The sequence below is a fragment of the Artibeus jamaicensis genome, unplaced genomic scaffold (genome assembly GCF_021234435.1).
Source record: "Artibeus jamaicensis isolate MK-2021 breed Jamaican fruit bat unplaced genomic scaffold, CSHL_Jam_final contig_718, whole genome shotgun sequence".
Taxonomy (NCBI): domain Eukaryota; kingdom Metazoa; phylum Chordata; class Mammalia; order Chiroptera; family Phyllostomidae; genus Artibeus; species Artibeus jamaicensis.
The window spans coordinates 2282252-2304094 of record NW_026521936.1 but is presented as its reverse complement, the minus strand read 5'-3'; the positions used below and the strand labels follow the sequence as shown (position 1 = coordinate 2304094).

At 45.2% G+C, this 21843-nt stretch overlaps 1 protein-coding gene across 2 annotated transcripts in view; it reads right to left on the bottom strand.

The window, feature by feature from the left end:
• CUL1 (cullin 1) overlaps positions 1-21843 on the bottom strand; it is an 84821-nt gene that overhangs the window by 20915 nt on the left and 42063 nt on the right. For both annotated transcript variants that reach the window (XM_037147609.2, XM_037147600.2), the window contains exons 3-9: positions 15581-15755; positions 13483-13650; positions 9889-9939; positions 9601-9691; positions 8574-8737; positions 3543-3705; positions 2570-2700 (exon numbers count right to left, since the gene is read on the bottom strand). In XM_037147609.2, the coding sequence (XP_037003504.1) occupies positions 2570-2700; positions 3543-3705; positions 8574-8737; positions 9601-9691; positions 9889-9939; positions 13483-13650; positions 15581-15755 (943 nt within the window). The remainder of the gene's footprint in view (positions 1-2569; positions 2701-3542; positions 3706-8573; positions 8738-9600; positions 9692-9888; positions 9940-13482; positions 13651-15580; positions 15756-21843) is intronic.

Below are 21843 nucleotides of genomic sequence, written 5' to 3'. Positions count from 1 at the left end.
TCCTGCGCCATGACTCAACTCTGGCAGGCACTCTCTGAGTTTAAAAACTGTGCTCTCAAAGTAAGTAAATCCCTTCTAAGAGTACGTATAATTGTGTGTATGTGTATTTTTTTTAAATCTAATTCCAACAAATCCCTGCTGCATTTTTTTAGCATCAGTGGGCTCTGGAAAATTACCACGGCTCGGCCACAACGTGCCTCCTACATTTGACTGCAGACGTGATGAAAATGAACGCCTACTTAAAGTTACAGGTTAGCAGCTGCATCGCTTTGTTCTTACAAGGACTCAAGCACCTACTGTGGGCCAGGCTAAGCACAGGCAAACATGCTGAGACTGCAGGTAGCAGGGCTTCCCCTGGCAGTGAACACAGGCACAGCCACGGCCCAGACCCAGGGGACTGGGCTGCACCCACTCGAGCAGACGGCCCTGCCACGTACGAGTCCACTAAGACTTTTGAAAGAGAGTTAAGACAGAAATTTGGGAAAAAACTTCTTTTGCAGAAAATAAAAGTACTTGCTTTCATAAAAAAAAAATTTTTTTTTACAAAGAAAAAACCAGTCTCATGAGTTCAATAGAAAAAGTTCCCATGGAAATAATAATTCTAATTAGTAACATTAAAGAAATGTGTGCTTGAAAAGTTAAGGCAGACTCAATGCACGTTTACTAAGTTTTATGTAATTATTCTTCATGGGGAAATCTTTGTTTTGGTTTTTAAGTTCAGGTTCCTGAGTTGCTGACATTTAAGTAATAAAAGTATTACATTATGTGAAGATTTAACTTTCTAGTAAAATGTAACTGTTGGTAAATATAGTTTCACTGTGCTGCTGCCTGCTAATGGTTAAGTTTCCACAAAGAGAAAAACAGTTTGGCCAGAAGCTGGACTTCTGCTGTAACTGTCCACGGAGAAGTAAAGACAAGGACAAGCCGCACGGACCAAGCCAGGTGGGCTGTGGACCGCGTCCAAATGACGGAGACCACGGTGGCACTCGAGAATCACAGAATGACCCTCTCTCCAGTTTAGGCCGCTACTTTGGTTTGAGAAAAAACAGACATTAGAAGTAATATGCCCTCATTCTATGAAGACAAAAAAAGCAATTTTTAATGTAACCATATTCACTTGGAACATGAGTGCCCCGAGGCCAACCTCGCGCATCTGACACGTAACAGTTTACACAGAAAAGCAAAACCGGCTCCATTTTTCTGAACTCCTCTGACCCTCATCCCAGAAAACGACAGACGGGACCCCCAACTCACTGCAAGGGAAGTCTAAAATTTTAATGCTTGGCTCTCTGCTCAAACGGCCGACCTTTGATTGAATGGCCATGAAAACACCTTCCACTATACAAACAGCATCTTCGCCATGCCAGCCCCTTCCGAATCACGTGTGTGGGTGGGTGTGTCTACCAAGCCCTGTAAAAAGGGCACTTGTTTTGGAAACAAGATGCCAGCACATTACAAACGTTTGTTCACAAGCTCTCCGCTCGTCACTATCACTAGCCCGCTTCTTCCCACACTGACAGGAAAGGCAGCTGAAGGCCCCAGTCAGTGCCGGGGGCGGGGCCAGCGCTCCCTGGCTCCTGTCACACCCCGTATGTCCCACGGCTGTGACGTCATCCTCAGGCTTACACTAAACCCTGGTGTTCTCCCCACCAAACCCACTGCTGCGCCAGCTCCCTTCCACCTTGTAGGCATAAAATCAATTGTTTCATGAACCTAAAGGAAGGAATTTACATTCACCCGGTAACTCCCAGATGTGGCAGCGAGCGAGGCAGCAAGCCCCAGGGCCGGCAGTGGAAAGGGGTCTCCCAGACAGAGAGCGGGGGCACAAGGCTTTTGAAACACACAGTGACGGAGCGCGCCTGGCCCGAAACAACAGGACACAGTGACGGCAGGGAGACAGGACGCTCTCTGGGGCAGGCATCGGCACCAACTGCGCCCCAGAAGAGTTCCTTCTCCACTAGCTGTCCCCGACAGCTAGAATTACAGTTCACGACAGGGACACGACTGAAGACAACCCACCTGTCTCGGACACGGCGACACTTTCTGTGTAACATCGTTACGTGACACACAGGTAACCCGGCAGGCACGCCCCACACACCCCGGTGGCAGAGCAGGTGGGTGAGGAATGCTACACATTTCGGGGCCTCGCCAGGGCCAGCAGCCCTGTGACCCTCACCTGGAAGGCAGTCAGTCCTCCGTTAATGTCCCCAAAAGGCCCAGCCTGGGGCCTGGCAGGGCCAGAGCAAAGCTCCAAGGAGGCGGCGGCTCTGGCCTATTCTCCCTGGGGTGGAATCTTCTAGTGGGCAGAGCGCAGTAGAGGATATACGGGAATAAACGTATACAGAAAGGACACCCCTACTGCCTGAGGAGTGCCACAGGAGAGTTTCTGGAGGTGTCTGCTACACAGTGCTGTGCACTGTCTTTAAAGCCACACAAGGTTCTCTCTGGGGGTGGGGGTGGGTTTGGGGAACTCAGCGGCAAACGAAGCTCACACCCGGGTCCGGGAACAGAGACCCACGGCACAGGCCTGCATTCCGGCCCGGCCGCACCGCCGTGGGATGGCACTCACATTTAGAGCAGCCTCTCCGCACTTTTCGATGGCTGCGAGGCCCTGATTGTGAATGTGCGTCTCCAGAAGTTTTTTCAGTTCTCCTAGGCCATCCTGGATTCGAGACACAAGGTTATACATGCGACCCAAATCTGAAAGAAAAAGGCAGCACCTTTACGCACCGAGTTAAACTCTGCACACCCACCCCACAAGTGTGTGTTTAACCCGAGAGGAACAATACCCTGAAGTGAAATAGCCATGTTTCTAGACTTCATTACATATTTTGCAGTTAGCATAGCGTGTTTAGCTGGCAGTAACAACAAAGTCACGCATCACTAAAATTTTATTTTTCCTCTCACTGTGAGAATCCACCAGCGCAGCAGAGAAAAAACTTCTTATCAAGAAACATCTGATGCTTCCTAAGCATCAAGATTAAATCTATGCCTGGCACATACCAGGTGCTCACAAATTTATTTGAAAAAATGATTAATTTAAGGAAATGCAAACATCCACCTCAACTATACAAACAAATGAATCATGATAGAGCCCCAAGTTCCTCATTTATTGTATGGATGGCAGATGTTAATTTGTGAGCGCCAAGGAAGAAAAACCCCAAATCCCCAAATCCATCTTTTTATTGAGCTCCTAATACACCCCAGTAAAACATGAGGGATAAGAGAACTACAAAAGAACTGCTTTTTCATCTCCAAGAATTTTCAAAAGAAAAAAGTTCCAAAACAAAACCAGGGGCGCTATCTTAATGTTAAAGTCATGCAACAAGTGGTACTTCAAACTACACTGAAAAGATGCTCTTCCCCAAAGCCACACCCAAAACCTCCCCAGGGTCTGTGGTCGATCCACGACAATGCAGACGCACATCAATCTCTAAAAACTGACGGGTGTTCATAACGCCATTAACTCTGAGGCGAGAATTTCACCTTCAAAACCACAGACAGTAATAAATACCCGCAGGTCTGGAGGCGGAGCGGCTCACCTTCGTTCTTGTCGGCATCCAGCAAGTTCTGGAACTCCGTGTGGAAGATCTCCAGGTGCTTCTCGATGAGCACCTGCTCGCACTTGCGCGCCAGCTCGTCCTGGGTGCTCTCGTGAAGGTAGACCTGCACGCGCCGCTGCTCCTCCAGCAGACGGGCCTCTGCCTGCGGGTGGATGGGACTCACTTGAGAAGAACTGTGACGTGAAGAACGGCAAGCTAAACTCACACACCTGCTCCGGTAAGACACAGTTTGAGAGAAAAGGGAGGAGGGGTTCTTTGATGTCGGGGTGAACGCAGCCGTACTGAAGGGGCCACTGGTGCGTTTCCTCGTCTCTGCACCACACACTTCCCACCGGCCTCCTCTTTACACGACTGGATGAGGTTACACAGCTCAGTGTCCTTCCTCCCGACACGCAGCGTGTCACCTGGGGGGAGCCCTCTATCTGACACTGTCGTGGCCTCGGGCCTGTCCTGCGTGCACAGCGCCAAGGACCACTGCTGCGGACTGGCAGCTATTTGGACTAGAACTCTCATTCCTGAAACATCCACGTGAGAGTAATTATTGGTAATTAGATTTTTTAAAAAATTAAATAAAAAACATTATGGCCAATTTCTTGCCGATCATTAAACATGCACCTCTGTTTCTTACACTTCCCTTCGAGAAAGAAAACAAAGACAGCTTAGTTCAACAGAGGAGCAAAACTAACAGAAGTCATGTATTTTTACATCATACCAGAGACATGTGTGGTATAAAGTACCACTGAGAGACCACTAAATTACTACAGCAAAAGACGTTTCAGTGATAATCTGAAATTATTCACACAATTTGAAAGAAAAGACAGAAATGACATTCTCATTATAAAAATGCCAATAGTCTCCAAAACAATTTTTAAATTTGCTGTAATTTTGGAGAAATCTGGAAAACTTCAACTGGAAGAATACACATCCAAGAGCCAAGAAAACATAAAATGAAAAAACCAATTAGAACTGGCAACTGTCAACAATTAGCAACAGAGGGACAACCGTTTAAACTACAGAAGTTAGATTAAAACCTAAATAATTACTGGTTAACAATAAACAAACAATAGCTGTAGTAGTTATAAAAAGGTCAATACCCTTAACATATTACTGATCCCTGAAAAATCACAAACAGCCACATAAAAACATGGAAAAGGAAAAGAAACAATTTACAGCCCTGGTTGGTGTGGCTCAGTGGATCGAGTGCTGGCCTACAAACTGGTTGCTGGTTCAATTCCCAGTCCAGGGCACATGCCTGGGTTGCAGGTCAGGTCCCCAGTACAGGGCGCATGAGAGGCAACCAAACCTTGATGTTTCTCTCCCTTTCTCCTTCCCTTCTCTCTAAAAATAAAATCTTAAAAAAAATTGACAGATGAAACATAAAAAACTTTAGTTTCCAATAAGAGTTAATTAAATATAGCATATTTGGTTAAAGAAACACTATTTTACAATAAAATAAATAAGCATAAAGTAAATTATTAGTGGGAAAAAAAGCTCGCAAAAGCCCTACAGCATTACTCCATTTTGGTTTAGTATACATACTTAGTAATAGTGCCACAACCTTGTTTTACTTATATTTCCCCCAAAGCCTACAGTTATTGTGCATTTTTCTCCGATTACAGTTACTTTAAAACGCAGGAAGAGACCTTTATGTGCTGTGACTCAGGGGTCTAAGGGCCGCTGCTTTGCTATCTAGTGCTGCATTAAGCACGACACACCTCAGGAGATAAAGCTGATGAAACACAGGGTGTGCAAACCCCAAAGTGCCACTTTTTCTGTTTTAAGTTAAATCATTTCCTGCAAGAACATAATCATCTTGGGCAGTAAAAACTCAGATCTCTCTTAAAAACTCTTTCTCCTGCAACAAACTTGACCGCTTCCCAGACAAGGCCGATTCACGCTGGGGCACGTGCTCTCCGTCCGGAGGTCTGCACCAGAGGCCGCACTCTGCAGACCCTTCCCGAAGCGGCCAGGAGGGAAGGGAACTGGAACTGGTACCCTGAAGGCCAGAGGGGCCTCGGTAATCACTGGTTTTACTCACAGAGAAAGAAACCAAGGCCCTAGGTGTTGTACTAGTAGGTTTCAGGGAGGACAGCCATTTACATCCTTGGTTGATTTTATTTTATTTATTTATTTTTAAAGATTTTATTTATTTATTTTTAGAGGGGGGGAAGGGAAGGAGAAAGACAGGGAGAGGAACATCTATGTATGGTTGCCTCTCAGAGGCCCCCTACTGGAGACCAGGCCTGCAACCCAGGTATGTGCCCTAGACTGCAAACCGAACGAGCAACCCTTTGGTTTGCAGGCCCCATGCTCAATCCACTGAGCCACACCAGCCCAGGGCTCCTTGGCTGATTTCAGGTCAAGCTCTTGACTGTCACTGGACTTGGCAGTAAGTGCATGATAATACCAAGATGAAATTCAAAATGACTAAAAATTAAGCAATTAAAGACTGTCCCTATTAATTCTATTAGAATCAGTTTATGGTAAAAACAAAAGGAAAAAACCCCCCAAAAAGGTAAGCAAATTAATGAAAGCATGCCATTTTTCAAACGTTTTAAACAACACTGGAAACCCAGAAGAGCCGTGCAGATTTTCAGTAGCTCGGACTGGTCTCCACGACCTGAGACGGTGAGACGTGTCACAACACTGCAGGGGCTCAGGCCTAGTGCTGTTCGCTCACGGAACCCATCGTTCTCAGGGAGAGAAGCCACTTGAGGATTCCGAACAACACAGAAAAGGGAGCAGAGACCCCCAAGAATCTGGGCACTGGTACAAGTTGCTGCGAAAGCAGAATACATCTTTCTTGATCTCAGTATTGTTCATGAGTTCTGTGTTCTATGTTCCACTAGAACATTGTAATATAAGCACAATTTCCCCACAGGTTACTGCATAAAACGTGCCCCCAGCATCCTGTGGTTCTGCACACCCTCAGACACACTGGAGGTTCTGAACAATGTACAGTGCAACGCCCAGCACATCGTGCTTGCTCTTCGCCAAGTATAAGACATACATTTATAACAGCTTATCACTCCCATTTTGCAGATGAAGCATCTGAGGAACAGAAGGTTAAGACCAACCCCCTAGTAAATGGAGGTGTGGGGGTTTAAAGCTAGACTCAGCCAGATTTGTGAGCAGGTAAGAGCATAACTGTTTGGTTACAGATCTTTGCTCCTTGAGTTGCCGCTGGTTCCGTGCCTGATTTTGTGAACAGGCCACACCCTGCTCTGGAGCACTTGTGCAGCTCTGGCCTAGCCAGCTGAGCTGGCTGCACTGGGGACTCCACCGCTCCTCAGGGCGGGCCACTGACAGGGCCACGGCCCACAGTGATGTTCATGGGAAGAATACGCTTGCTTCCTACAGTGATGTGCACCTTGACCTATTGATAAAGGCCTCACTTTTAAAACATGCCCCATTTAAAAAGACTCAACATAAATGGCAGAGTTCAACAGATGTCATATTTATGAAATGACAGGCAATGCCAAAACAGATGGTTTCAAAAGTCTGTCTGTCAGGCAGCTGTTTGAAACTCTGAATGAGCTGGTTACGTTCTAGGTCAGCATACAAAAGCTAGCTCAAGCATAAACATACACAAAGAACTGTTACTACTCCACACTTCTGAAGAGTTTCATTTTTGCTAGGTTTTGAGATACCAAAAATTTGTGTGTCAAGGACGTCCAACTTCCAAGGCCCACTTATCATTACTATCTCCTACGGGGCAATGCACTCAGAAGGTCAACACCAGTGGGAGGGACCTGACCTGGTGAGAGAGGGAGCTGCCGCTCTGAGGAAGCGACTTACTGACACTCTAGCTCAGTGTGCAGGCAAGAGAGTCTGCAGCCTGCGTGAACAGAGCACCAGGGGCGAAGCACACGCCAGGCCAGTCAGCCCTGGACTCCCTGGAAATCTTGCATATCTCGGTTGTGCCAAAACCTGCCCGGAGACGAGTCAAGTCTTACTGGAACATGGCCACTCCAACCGGGGCAGGCACCGCCGTGGCTGTTTGGGCAGCTCTGCAGTGCAGAGCTGAACAGCTGCACGGAGACCACAGATGGGCCAAGTCTGCACCGTTTACTGCCGGGCCTCTGTAGAAAGTTTGCTGACTCCTGACCGGGGTCACTCCTCTGAGCGAAAATCTAGGATGGCTGGAGCCCCCAAGAAAGAACAAAGAACAGCCGTACTGGAACCTTATGGCGACACTGCCCGTTACGGAGGCGGCTCCACGGCCCAGGCCCGCCCTAACCTCCCACATGAGGACCAGGCTCCTATGGGCATCAGGACGGCCTCTCCTCTAACACAGACTGAAGGCCAAGCCATGGATTTTTAGGAGACAGTTTGGAAGCAAAAAAGTGAAGCTTGAGTCTGCAGATCTGAGACTACTCGTTAAAAACGTATTTTCTCTTGACACGGTGAGACTGTGGCTTGCACCAGATGACGAGACAGTGCAAACCGCACAAGTCATACAACTACTGTGGTTCTACCCTCAGGACAGGGGAGACAGCACGGGGTTGTGACGATCAGGCTCTTCTACGCAAGCCCGTTGAGACAGGAGTGTCTGTGCGCACTGCAGACACACACAGCAGACTCGCACTGCAGGCACGCACTGCAGGCACGCACAGCAGGCACGCACAACAGACTTGCACTGTAGGCACGCACTGCAGGCACGCACAGCAGACTCGCACTGCAGGCACACACTGCAGACTCACATTGCAGACTCGACTGCAGGCACGCACAGCAGACTCGCACTGCAGGCACGCGCAGGCACGCACAGACTCGCACTGCAGGCACGCACTGCAGGCACACACAGCAGGCACGCACTGCAGGCACGCACTGCAGGCACGCACAGCAGACTCGCACTGCAGGCACGCACAGCAGACTCGCACTGCAGGCACGCACTGCAGGCACGCACAGCAACAATGCCCAAGAATGACATCTGAGCGCTGGAGAGACGGGTTCCTCTGGCAGGAGTAACTTCTAATGGAAGTCCACTCGGAGTACTGTATTGAAGCTTACCTTTTTCATGTATTCCGTAACTGGGTTCTGCTGCAAGAATTCAGTACTCTCTCTGGTATAAAATCTCTCTGTGTCAGCCAAAAACTGAGACTCAAAGGATTCTTTATACACCGTTAACGTAGGGCCCTTTGCAAATGCATCATCTTCATTCAGCCCCAATTCCACTAGAAAGAAATATGAACTATATTTCAATTACTCTATTTTTTTGTTATATTTTACAGAATATATTTAGGTGTAGCATCAAGTTTAAGTTGTGTTTAAACGGTAAATATGGCCCTGGCCAGGTAGCTCAGTTGGTTAGAACATTGTCCTGACAGGCCAAGATTGTGGGGGTTCAATCCCCAGTCAGGGAACATACAAGAAACCACCAATGAATGCACAAGTAAGTGGAACAACAAATCAATGTTTTTCTCTCTCTCTAAAATAAAAAAGTAAATGTGAAAATGGCAGGACATAAAGTCTTATTTGCCAGTATCAAAGCACATTGATTACATAAAAAACAACAACAAAAAAACCCTAGACACACAAAAGCAAGTAATCCTGACTCATGGCCAGGCATGTTTCAAAGTTATCATGAGGTTTATTTAGGTAACTTTTATATTTCCTGAAAGTGTGAACATAAGAAAAATGACTAATCTTAAACTTTAAAAAAAAATACAAAGCTACTTTTTTCAAGCACTGTATTACTTTACTAGAATCTAATCTAATATAAATTTCTACTTATAATTCAGCTCTATCAATGACACTGCCATATTGTATACCCAGCAAATTCAGCATGAGACCAGAAGAGAACATAATTCAGTGTCTATCCCATCAAAATTTCCATAAAGGTACAATTACAAGGATCAAAAAATTTTATGATCAGTAATATCGAAAAGAATCACAATGACTTAAAAGAGAATTATGAGCACCTGTAACACTAACAGTATTGTTGGGGGGGGGAAAGCCTAAAATCTTTTCAAAATGAACCTGTTGGGGTACTGTTACAATTGACACTCGATGAATAAACTGAAGGAAAAGTCTTTACCGTAAGACTGTACAACCCCACTGATCAGCCTCGTGTTGATGGTTTCGCCGTTTCTTTCCTTTTCGATCAGTTTTAAAACAGCATTGGTTACCTGTAGAAAGGACACAGGAAAAAGACATGCAGGTTACAGGCTACAATCAGTATCATGTGACTGCACATCTCTTAAGCATTTCCATCCATTACACAACGCAAGATGAGAGGTCCTCCTGAGAGGGGAGACAATGGCTAAGAGGCGAGATCTGCCTGGGATTTTAGGAGAAAGCCGCCCGCACTCACACAAGCAGGTACCTGTTTGTTCAAGGGCCTGAACAGACAATCTCTCCAAGTCACCAATGCGAGCTGGAGAAAAAGAAAAAGGGAAAGTATAAAATGTCTGTACTTTTACTGTTTTTCTAATACTGAAGCCACAGGAAACAGCTAGAATCCCTGATTATATTGATCAGTGTTTTGGACTGTAACTTTATGAAAATCTATCAACCCAATGAAATAAGAGCCACTCCCCAAGTTAACATCTTCAAGAGGATGTTTAACATCCATCAAAAGTACGGATGTGTGTCAGTTCACATTTCACAAGGAACATAAAAATTGAACTTAAGGAGAATGTACATATCAGTTTAAAGGGCAGAAGTGAATGCAATCTATAAAATTATTCCCTGGGTCAAACTTGATTTTTGATCTGAGATACTTAATGAAGATAATTTTTAAAAGTTTAAAAAACTTACACAGAGGCTATATCAGAAAGTGACTATAAAAAGTCTCTCCAAAAGAAAATCGTTATAACTCACACATAACTTTTAATCTATTTGTTGAGAGGCATTATTTAGCTGAAATAATATTCAAATTTATAACAATACTCAAATACAAATGGTTGAGAAATTCATTTAAACATAAATGGGATCGGTCTTATTTTCCACAAATGCAACCATAGATAAAACTGGGTTTATATAAGATATATCTTCCCGAATTATATAAAACTTTAATTTCTATAGTGAACTTTCACTGAGTGGTATTTCCACACACACAAAGCCTGAAAAACATACACCCTTGTGTTCCTCTCCAGAGCAGGAGCGATGCAGTGACTGTGAACTTTCAGGAAAGACACACCACATAACAGTAACTTCTTCTGAACATACCCTTCCTAAACTCAGACAGCTTTAGACAGTCCTAATGTGACTCTGGACAATGTGTCGCTTTGAAGAGAGAGAGGAAGAGGAGCCAGGCAAGAGCGGACAGCAGGACCAGAGGTAAATCACAGCAGCACCGCGGGCATGCTCTGGGGAGAAGTATGCTGGGCCACTACCGTATCAACCGTGAAGTTAACTTATGTCTGCTGGTTGACTGGAAAGGCGCTAACCGCTCTTTTTACAGAACTTTATAATTACAAAAGGAAAAAGAATTATCAGGAAAAAGTAAAACTTATTTCATAAGAAAGCATCCTCATCTTCTGGAGATTCTGGAAAACACGATGAGGTTACTGTATGAAAACCACCGTGTTGTGTCTACTGAGGCTTGAACTTTAAGTGAATTAAACAGGCTCCTTGGAAGAACATACAAGGCCTGTTCAGAAACAGTCCAGCCGTTAGCCATTGTTTATACAATGAGAATGGTTTGTGTGACATCGATGTAAACCGGCACCGGCGAGGGGACTGGAATGCGCATGCATGGACATGACGACTTCACTGTACTGGTCAGTGGGGATGGTAGACGCTGCTGAGTGAGCACGTGCACTGTGTGGCCGTCACATTCAAAATGACTGGGCGAGTGGAGTAATGAATCTGCATCAGATTTTGCATGAAGCTGAACATTCCTCCATGAAAACTATTCGGATGATTCAGATGACTCAGAAGGCTGCAGCTATGGGCAACTGGTGATCGGCAGCTTCATCACGACAATGCACCTGCTCATGCATTGTTTTATGCAGAGGTTTTTGGGGAAACATCAAATCATCCAGGTGACTCAGCTCCCCTACAGCCCAGATTTGGTGCCCTGTGATTTCTGGTTTCTCCCAAAACTAAAATCATCTTTGAAAGGGAAGAGATTTCAGACCATCGAGGAGATTCAAGAAAACACAATGGGGCAGGTGATAGCAACAGGGAGAAGTGTGTGAGGTCCCAAGGTGCCTCCTTTGAAGGGGTATGAGGCGTCACTGTCCTGTGTACGTTTCTTGCATCTTCTTCAATAACTGCTTCTATTTCTCAGAACATGGCTGGATACTTTCTGGACAGGATATACTGTCTCTAGCCTTTACTGAAAATTGATGGCAGTGTATTGTATTTCCAAACAGTAACTATAGCATTTAAGAACACAGAAAAGGTGAATTTTAAAAGCAATTTTTAAAAAACACAGTTTTGTCTTGAGAAACATACTCTGTAAAGTGTATTGGCACTTCTTTATACTTTCTTTACTGCACTGAATATATACAGTTGAGAAGAAGTGAACAGAAAGACTGGCTTTCAGGACTCAGTGACACCATTAGAGGTTGTATGGGGTGCTGTAGGTCAAGTAGGCTTCCAAGAGGAAACTGACCCAACTCATGCCGATTCCTACACCAGCAAGAATGTGCTTGTAAGTGGAAAAGAAAGGGGAAGCACAAGAAGCTCACATCAGAACAATGAGCCTAGTGAGTTTTGCTAAAGCCACGTAACTCTGGAACGAAGCATCATCATCATCATCATCATCATCGTGAAGCAGTAACACCTTGGTACAGACACTGAGCTGCACACATAAACGATAGAAGTGTGCTGTCATGCTCCTGTGTCACATTAAGTTTTTCTTTCTCTCGTTTAGTTAAATTGGTCTAGAGCAAAGCAACGTCGCTGCTGTGCAACATTCTTGGACACAGAGCCATCTCACTCCCCAGAGCTGGATATTTTCGTACGACTGGTTCGAAGGGTCCCATCTGCGTCTCTGACAGCCGTCACCAGCAGGCAGGCCGGGCTGCTGCGAGTCCTCCGGCCAACGCTGCCCCACGGCTGCTCCCAGCGGGCTGTGTACCAGACGGTGTGCCGAAGCAGACCGCTGGGCCCCACCGGCAGGTTCTCCTGAAGTCCAGGCTGAGGCCCAGTCATCGGCACCCGAACAAGTTCCCAGGTGGGGTGTGAGGCTGCAGGTTTGGGGACCACACCTTGAAAACTAGAGGGCTTAGGAAAAACCTCCTTGACTGAAGAAACGTAACAACGAAGGTGATTTACCAATTTGAAGTCTGCTCTTGTGCAGTATTAAAAGAAACCCCTCCACTTTCAACTCTATGACTGTCATTCTGTGCACCCCATTACTCTGTAGGGGGCGGAGCGCACAGTCCTCTCGGTGAGGCAGTTTCCCAAACCTGGGGTAGGGTCAGGGCCGCATGGGCCTGGCTTTGCCGGGACAGCCATAGGAAAACCTGACCACACCGCCATGCAACCACAGTCCGGTTCGTTTCCACCTAAGTAAGAAGCAGTGAGATGTAAACCTGAGCTAGCCTGGATCACAGGACAGGACCCTTTGTAAAAGGCAAACGCCCGCCGACAGCACAGGCACCAGCCCCTCTGCACACACAGCGCGCAGTGCCTCGCTTTAGCACTGAAGAACTATCCCAGCGGTCACTTCACAAAGGGCTTGCAGTGCGACACGGGGCGACCCGGGCAAAACCTGGCAGCTGGTCAAGTGACCGAAGAAGGGACTTCGGTAACCAACACAGGCGTGTGCGGGTGTACTTCCGAACTCCCGTTTACTCACCCTTGTCTTTTCTTGCCACAAACTAAGGGTCATTTATTGATAAATTAAAACAAGGGAAATTAGCTTGTTGTTCTGAAACAGCGTGACATCTGCCTAGAGCCCCTCACTGAAAAGATGATGCATCACTCAGAAAACACATCTGAAAGGTGTCCTAAGAAATCTTACAGAATAGATCTCATATATTCCTTTTCGTCCTTCGTCACACTCACGGCGAACCCAATGTCTATTGAGGTAGGCACAAATTCCATTCAGGACTTTGCTGGAGAACCGGTAGTCTTCCCACTGCTGCGTGTAGAACTTCAGCACACTCTCATCCATCAGATCTTCTCCATCCTGCAAACAAGGCAACCCCAGCTTAAAGACGGTTAGTCTGTCACACGGCAGGAGTGCACTGAAACACAGCTACTGCACCAGAACACACTGGTGGGCATGGCTTCAGATGGTTCTCTGAATCACTCTGTGCACGAAGACACGCTCATTGATTTAAATTCTCATACAAATCTAGCTCGTGAGGACTGAAGAGAGAATTTTAATAATTCTTTCATCTCAAACTGGCACTTTTTTTCATGGTGTTAAATATGCATATACACTCATAAAAAGAACCCTGAACTTTTACAATGAGGGTGATTCCTTTTTGTTAACAAATAAAAATTCACCTCAAAAATCATCCTCTTGATATTTTCTGTTAAAAAGTTAACTTGTCCTATTAACAATTTAGACCATAGGCTAATACCATTTATTTTTTTAATTTACCTTCTTCATTAGATTTACTTAAAAATTATAAACGTTTAAAAGCTTTTTGTGGTTTATAACTATAATGATAGACTAGTTCTTTAACAAGACTTCATGAGGAAAATGTGCATTAATGAAAATTATTTTTACTAAGATGTCTGCAACTTAAACTACAGATTTGTATTTGAAGGAAACTTGAAAATTTTTCCTTAGGTGTTAATGACATCTACAAAATGTAGCCTTCGACGCTGAGCACGAAACTGCGGAATCACTGAAATGTCCCGTCCAGGAAAGGGGAGGCGGAGGCAGAGGGAGGGGCCCTCCACGAACGGGAACGGGGACGAGGGGCCTGGCCGGCTGGGTGGCTCTCAGGCTCTGGGCTCTCCGGCCGGGGGGGGGGCCTTGTGTGGAACAGCTCACACTGTGTGGTCCACAGCGACCGGAGAGCCACACGGAGACCTGATCCCCTGACACCACCAGACTGTTGTTCACTTACACTTAAATAAGAAATAAAATGTCTCAGCTATTTTGGATCACAGTATATGACCTTTCGTAAAAGGCAAAAATCTCACCGATAGCACAGCAACCAATACTTCTGCCAACACAATATATGTTCCTCATTTAGTCATTACGAGTTCCAGTGTCCACTTTACAGAGTGTCGTGAATAAAAACAAGGACACGGTGGCTTCAGCAAGACATCGGAAACAGTTTAGGGAACGCGAAAGGGCAGTCAATTAATTGTAGTTTATTGGAATCTTTACAAGTTTCCAATTACCTTGTTAAGATACATTTAGAAAAACAATTTTGGGGTGTGCTGAAATTTCTGCCTATTGTCTGTGTAAATCAAAAATCTTAAAAAAATATATACACAGAGGGCCAAGATGTCGTCACTCACTCAAGGCAACATGTGTAGCACCAGATGCGGGGGCCACGGGCCGGCCCTGTGGCTGGTTGGAAGGCATCACACTGCCTTTGCTACAGAGGACGGAGACTGGGGAAGAGAAAGGCAGAAGGTGCAGGGAACACCCACCGCCGCCCAAGCAAGAGAGGCTCGGAGCAGGTGGAGCCCGCACTGGCAGGCACCGGGTGTTCTAGTGAAACCCATCCCAGGCAAGGACATGACTTCACCGTAGTTGAGAAACACTACATGGTCCTGTGTCAAGGTCAAGGTTCACACTGGGAAAATGGGACTACCAAGGGTGGGAAAACCTTCTGATCACTCGTACATTTTGATTTGGAACAGCACATTGGGTTTCGAGTACAATATAGGTAGCATGAACTCGTAATTACCTGCCTTACAATAAAGGTTCTCTGATTTCCAACCCAATGACAAATGCCTAGCAGTTTAAGGCAAGCGCACTCCTGCCGTGGCACAAGGGCACCGAAAACGTCCGACCACCCTCAGGTGGACATCGGTGATAAAATGACGGAAAAGGACAGCGCAAGACTCGGCACTGAGGCTGCGTTTATCATGCCGCTGCCTTTTGTTTTGCTGTTAGAAATGGTCATCGTATATGGAAAATGTCTTACCTTAAGAAGATTTGTCAGGTAATTCTTCAAAAATTCTTTAAGTCGTTTGTATAATTCCAAGCCAACAAACTGCGCTCCCCCAGGCGTCTGCCCCTTTTTCGATTTAGAAGGAGGGACGCCAGCCCCTCGCGCCTGGTTCGACTGGTGAACACTCGTGCAGTAGTTATAAACGTGACTTGAAGGAAAGTTAAGGAAGTCAATGATGTGAACAATGATCAGTACAAATGTATTTCTTATACAATATTTCAATATCAATACCTTTCCAATGTAGCGACAAAAGCCTGTTGACCACTAGAGTAGAAAAGAGATCACATTACTCACATCCCAATAAAGCTACAAGTGCACCGGCCCCATTCACAAGCTTGTTTGCAGTCCCGGACAGCAGCCGACCCCGGGAGGTGGGGGGAGGAGGAAAGGTTCAGGGGGAAGGTCATTAAGAAGATGCTGGACCTTCCAGACCATCCACTGACACTTTGTTGAAGAAGTGGTCCCAAGTGTATGAGAAGGCAACAAGGTTCGAGGTCGCAATGATCTTCTTCAGTAAAAACAGAAAGCTAATGACCGCAGTCTATTACAACGTTTAGCTATATTTCCAGAAGTATACAGTATAATTACTAAAATAACCAAAACTTTACAATATGTATAAGTAGATTTAAACAAACTACATCTTCAGGATGAAGGATGCAAAGCTTAAGAAATAGCAGGCAAGAGACCAAGTCCACTTACTCCTACGGGAAAGTCAGAGATGCTCGGCATGGTTAACCACTAGGGCAGTACACAGATACTACTGAGAATTATGAAGATGTGTAAAAGCAAAACAAAACACAACACCCCAGAAAATCCCAAGAAACAGCCAAAGTCTAAACTAGCTGCCTCTGGGAGGGGAGGAGCAAAGAGGACAGGGAATGAGGGTGGAGGAGACTCGAACCACTGCTGGGTTACAACCTTTAAAACTACTGCAGTGTACTGGTGTGTATTTTACTTGCTGATACTTATTGAGACAGAAAAAAATATAAATAAAACTATATTCTGGTATATTTTAAGAATTTAGTAAAGGTATTTAAAATTAGTGGATAAAAAAGGATTATTCAATAAATGGCATTATGGTAAGAAGAGATTTCAAAAAAATAATCTATATTCCAAAATAATTAGAAAGAGATTAAGAAAATACACAAATTGAAACCATAAAAGAAAGAAAATACACAAGAATATTTTCCAGATCTGTTTGGAAAAGGCCTTTCTAAGCAAAGTCATAAACAATCTGAAATTTTGAAAAGATTTTAGTAAAAGATATCTTAAATTAACTGTTACTATCTTTACTTTAATAACTTAAGATAATTTAAAATATGCAAAAATTAATCTCTACAGAAACATGGGCACAGCATTCCAACAGAAAAACCCAAAAGCTAAAAGAAATATGTATTAGTGGCCACCCGTTCTCCCCAAATTCCTCAACCTTAGCAGGAATCAGAGAACTATGCCTTAAAACAATGAATCATTTTACTAAATGTTTCAAATGCAGAGAGAACCACAGATTACAATACACAATGAACTCATTAGGTCATGATCCAATTTGGAGAAATCTCACTATCTCCCAGCCTTGTCTCATTTCGTCCAACAACCCCTCTCCCCCATTTCAGGACATCAACCAGTACAGAGAGTAGCTGAGGTCACCACTACTGCTCCCCAGCCCACTCCTCCCTCCACCGCACCGAGGGGCAAAGACCCCCAGGCGTTGGTCTCTGTCACTCCTGTGGGTGTTTCCACACAGGACACAGACCGTAACAGGGGCATGTGCTGATGCCATCTGTTCCGGTCAGGACCTGTGACAGCTACAGCTCCATGCAGTGTCCCGCACGGTGCGGATGTACAAGACGGTCCCTTCTCTCATGCACAGCCTCTGCTGATACTCATTTGGTGGGCTCCAATTTTTAGCACAACTCTACGTGAAGTCTGGTTTCCACACGCAGGCTGCTCACCCCTCTATATGTGTGCAACTGCGTGAGGGTGAGCAATGGGTCACACACCGTGCACTGCACGGTCTATTCTTTCCCACCACAAGTACCGGTGTGTTACTCGGAAGTTTTCCAGTACACCGCCCCACTGTTTGGCCTTCTCGCTAAAAAGTAAAGAAGCCTTAAATAGATTTTATGATTGATTTTGCCACTGGCTACTCTATTAGTCTTTTTAAAGAACTGGTTTGGGATTTATGAATTTTCAAGTGTATCTTTAGTTCATTTCTGCTCTTTTTAACTTACTTCTTTCTTTACAATTGTCTTTCTATAAATCCTTGTCTTGGTTGCCTAGTTCTGCAATTTCTCTGCTTCTTTGCTCTTCTAAATGTCAGCTTGAAAACTACAGGTTTCCTGCCCCAGACCACTTTGGCTGCACCACCGAGGTCTGATATTTAATTCCTTTATTCAGTGAAATTTTCTTTTTTCCACTATTAGTTCTCTTAATTCAGTTATTTATAATTTTTTAAGATTTCCAAAGGGTATTCTTCTTACCTTAGAAGACTTTTTATTTCATTTTAAAATTAATTTTTAAAATGTTACCTTTTTGCTAGTTTCTTTAAAACGGAGGAGCCCTAGAGCTGTGTGGGCTTTCCCTGCATGAGCTTACGGGGATCACCCCTTCCTGACTGTGTGGACCTGCTGTAGCAAGGTGGTCGGCCTGCCTTCCAAGTCTTATCCTGATGGTTATGTGTCTGTTTATTAATTAGTGAAATTCTCTATTGAGATTTCCCTGACTACGGACCTGTACATTTTTCTTACAACGCTCTACGACATCTGTTGTATCTTCTGAGGCTCTGTTAGGAAGTGTACAAATTTGAAACTGCATTCCTGGTGAACAGAGCTGGAAGTGACATTCCTTCACTGAAGGGAGGTAACAACAGTGCCTCTAAATCCCTCACATTTGATGTCAATAGAGTCACTCCCACCTTTTGGTCAGACTTTCCCCCTAATACCTACATTCTACCTCCTTATTTCCGCCTTTCACGTCTCCATGTCTTCGTGTGACACACCGCCACAGAAGACTCCGTTAAAAACACCGTGTCTGATCATCTCTGATGCCAGCTCTGGTTTTATGGTCACACTTCCTCACACTGCTGTTTGCGCCGCCTCTGTTACTTGCCTGGGCAACAAGGCTTTGTCTCTTCTGTGTGGCCACGGTTTTCCGCCCACCCCTTGCCCAAATCCTCAAAAGCTGCCACAGAGGCGCATACATTTTTACCTAGCAGCCAGCTCTACTTTGTACCCGGGGAATTTTTTTGGCTATCTAGTGCAGCCTGACCTCTGTCTCTTGGCAGTTTGTTAATGTGCAGCTGCTACATTAACAACAGTCTTCAAAAAACCAGACCCAGAGACAGCAGGAGAACAGGAGCCTCTACCCACTGGAGGGTCGGAGTGCACACTGCTACAGGTTTTCTAGAACAAAACTGAAAAATATGTGAAAGCCTTACATGCTATCCTTTTTAATATAGTAATTACACCTATAAGCACTCATCATAGAGCAGTGATCACAAGTACATATTTACCTGGCAAACTGTCTAAGCACTGCACGGTTGGGAAGGCCGGAAGTCAAGCCCGGGTGCCGCCAGGTGGGTTTCCGCGAGAACCCTCTTCCGGGCGTGCAGACAGCAGGCTTCTCCCTGCACCCTCAGAGCCAGCGCTCTCTGGTGCCTCCCCCTCTTCTGATAGAGACGCTGACCCTGCGGCACTGGACCTGTCTCAGGACCTCACTTAATCTTACCCACCCCCACAAAGGCCCCATCTCCAAACCCTGTAAAACTGCGGTTGGAGCTTCAACACATACGTTTTGGGGGTACAGAATTCAATCCCGAACACCACATAGTATGACTGTATTTATACAAAATGCTCAGAACAGACAAATCCATGGACAGAAAGTGTATCAGTTGGACATGGGGAAGTGAGGGTGTGGCACTCTAAGGGTACATAAAAATGCTCTAAATGGAATGTAGCGGCAGTTGAACAGATCTGTGAACCCACTAAAAACCAGTGAAATGAACACGCTTTCAAGGAGTAATTCCACGGCATGTCAGTTGTATCTCAATAAAACTCACTTTAAAAAACTCAATGCAACCCCAATCATAACTGCAGCAGTTTTCCGGGTAGAAAATGACAAACTGAAAATAAAATTTACAGAAATGCAAAGGATCTAGAATAATCAAAATAATCTTTGGGGGCAGGGGAGGAGAGGGGCAAAGTTGGAAGACTTATACTACCCAACTTTAAGATTTTTCATACTACAGTAATTAAGAAATGACAAAAAATAACACCAACCAACATGTCACAGAATGTAGATACACAGTACTCCCAAAACGTAAATCAAATTAGTAATACAGCATTCCTTTAGGATGGGTATATAGATAAATGAAACAATTCTAGAAACAGAAACATACTTAAAACTGTCATCTGTTTTAACAAAGGCGCCACAGCAACCCGCCGGGGAAAAGCCTTTTCCACAGCTGGCGCTGGAGTAACCGGACAGCCCCACGGGGGAAGGGTGTGCCTCAGGCCCCACCTCACAACGCACGCCAAACGAACTCAGGACGATCACAGACCTAAGTGTAAGTGCCCAAATTATACAGCTTCAGCGGGGTAATGCAGACCCTTTGTGATCCGGGCAAAGGTTTCTTACAGGCCACATAACCATGAAAGAAAACAAAACGAAGTGGGTTTCCTCAAAATAAAAAATATCGGCTCACTCAAAGACACCACCAGTAAGAACACAGCAAGCGTCAGACTGAAAGAAAATATTAGCCAGACATACCTGACAAAATACCAATACCCCAAACAAACTCCTACAACTCAGTAATAAAAAGTGCAGTGATCCACAAATGGGAAGAGAACAGTGAGACTAGAGTACGGTACAGAAAGAGGAGACAGAAGGAACCACCTAGCACATGAAAGGGAGCCAGTGTCATTAATTGTCATGACACGCAAGTGCAAGCTGTGAGATGCCAACACGCACCCACGAGAATGGCCAACCTTCCCGGACGGACACACCAAGTGCTGGTGAAGCCGCCACATAGCACCAACTTCCCCAAACACCGCTTGTAGGAGCACCACGTGGTCCAGCCACTTGGAAACAGTCTGCAGCTTTCTTGCACACCACTGGGTTGGCTGGACAGTGCACTTGGTCTTTTCTGGAAGATGGCTCTAAGTCATGCTTAGAGGTCTTTAACGTCATTCCAAACAATCTTGTTAGACTGTGTTGTGACAGTGTTGTATCAGTGTGCATTAAAAAAAAGTTATCGGAATTGGTGAATTCTTGTGTAGACATTTTAATATTGAAGATGGAAGAAAACACACAGCATTTTGGCATATTATGCCTTATCATTTCAAGAAAGGTAAAAACACAACTGAAAAGCAAAACAAAACCTTTGTGCAGTGTGTGGAGAAGGTGCTGTGACTGATCAAACATGTCAGAAGTGGTCTGTGACTTTTGGGCTGGAGATTTCTCACTGGATGATGCTCCACGGTCAGGTGGACCAGTTGAAGTTGACAGAGATCAGACTGAGACACTAACGGAGAGCAATCAACATTATACCACGTGAGAGAGAGCCGACGCTACTCAAAATCTCCAAATCAATAAAGTTATTGGTGGAAGTGGAAAATGTCTTTTACTTTATGGAACACAGTGAGCAGACCTTTCTGGCCAACCTAGTATCACCACACATACGAACACCATCCAGCAGTCCCACTGCTACGTACTTACCCAAGAGATACGAAAACACTGCACCCACGGCAAGAACCGAACTTGATGTCCATGGCGGCTTTGTCCATCACACCCCAAGTCTCCATCATTAAAGAATGAATTAAAATACTGCTGTATTCCCACAACATGACATCAGCCAGTAATGAAAACGGAAGACCCAGTGATACCTGCTGTAGCGTGGGCAGATCTCAGAAGCAGCCTGAGTCAAGGCAGCCTCGCATGAGGGGCCCACACGCTGTACTCCCCTTTCTGCGAAGCTGCCCAGGGGAAGGCAGGCTGACTGGGAGCACGAGGGCCCTTCTGCGGGGATGATCATGTTCTCTATCTCGGCACGGCTTTAGACTGTACAGGCAAGTGAGCCAGTCAAAACGCAGCTAATGGAAACCACAAACGAGTATCAAACCCTAATGACGTACTTGCCTAAGTATTTAGGGAGAAGTGCGTGAATGTCTACAACTTACCCTAAACCACAGGTGGCAAACACAAGGCCTGCGGCCGAAACCCGGCCCTCCGCTTTGTTT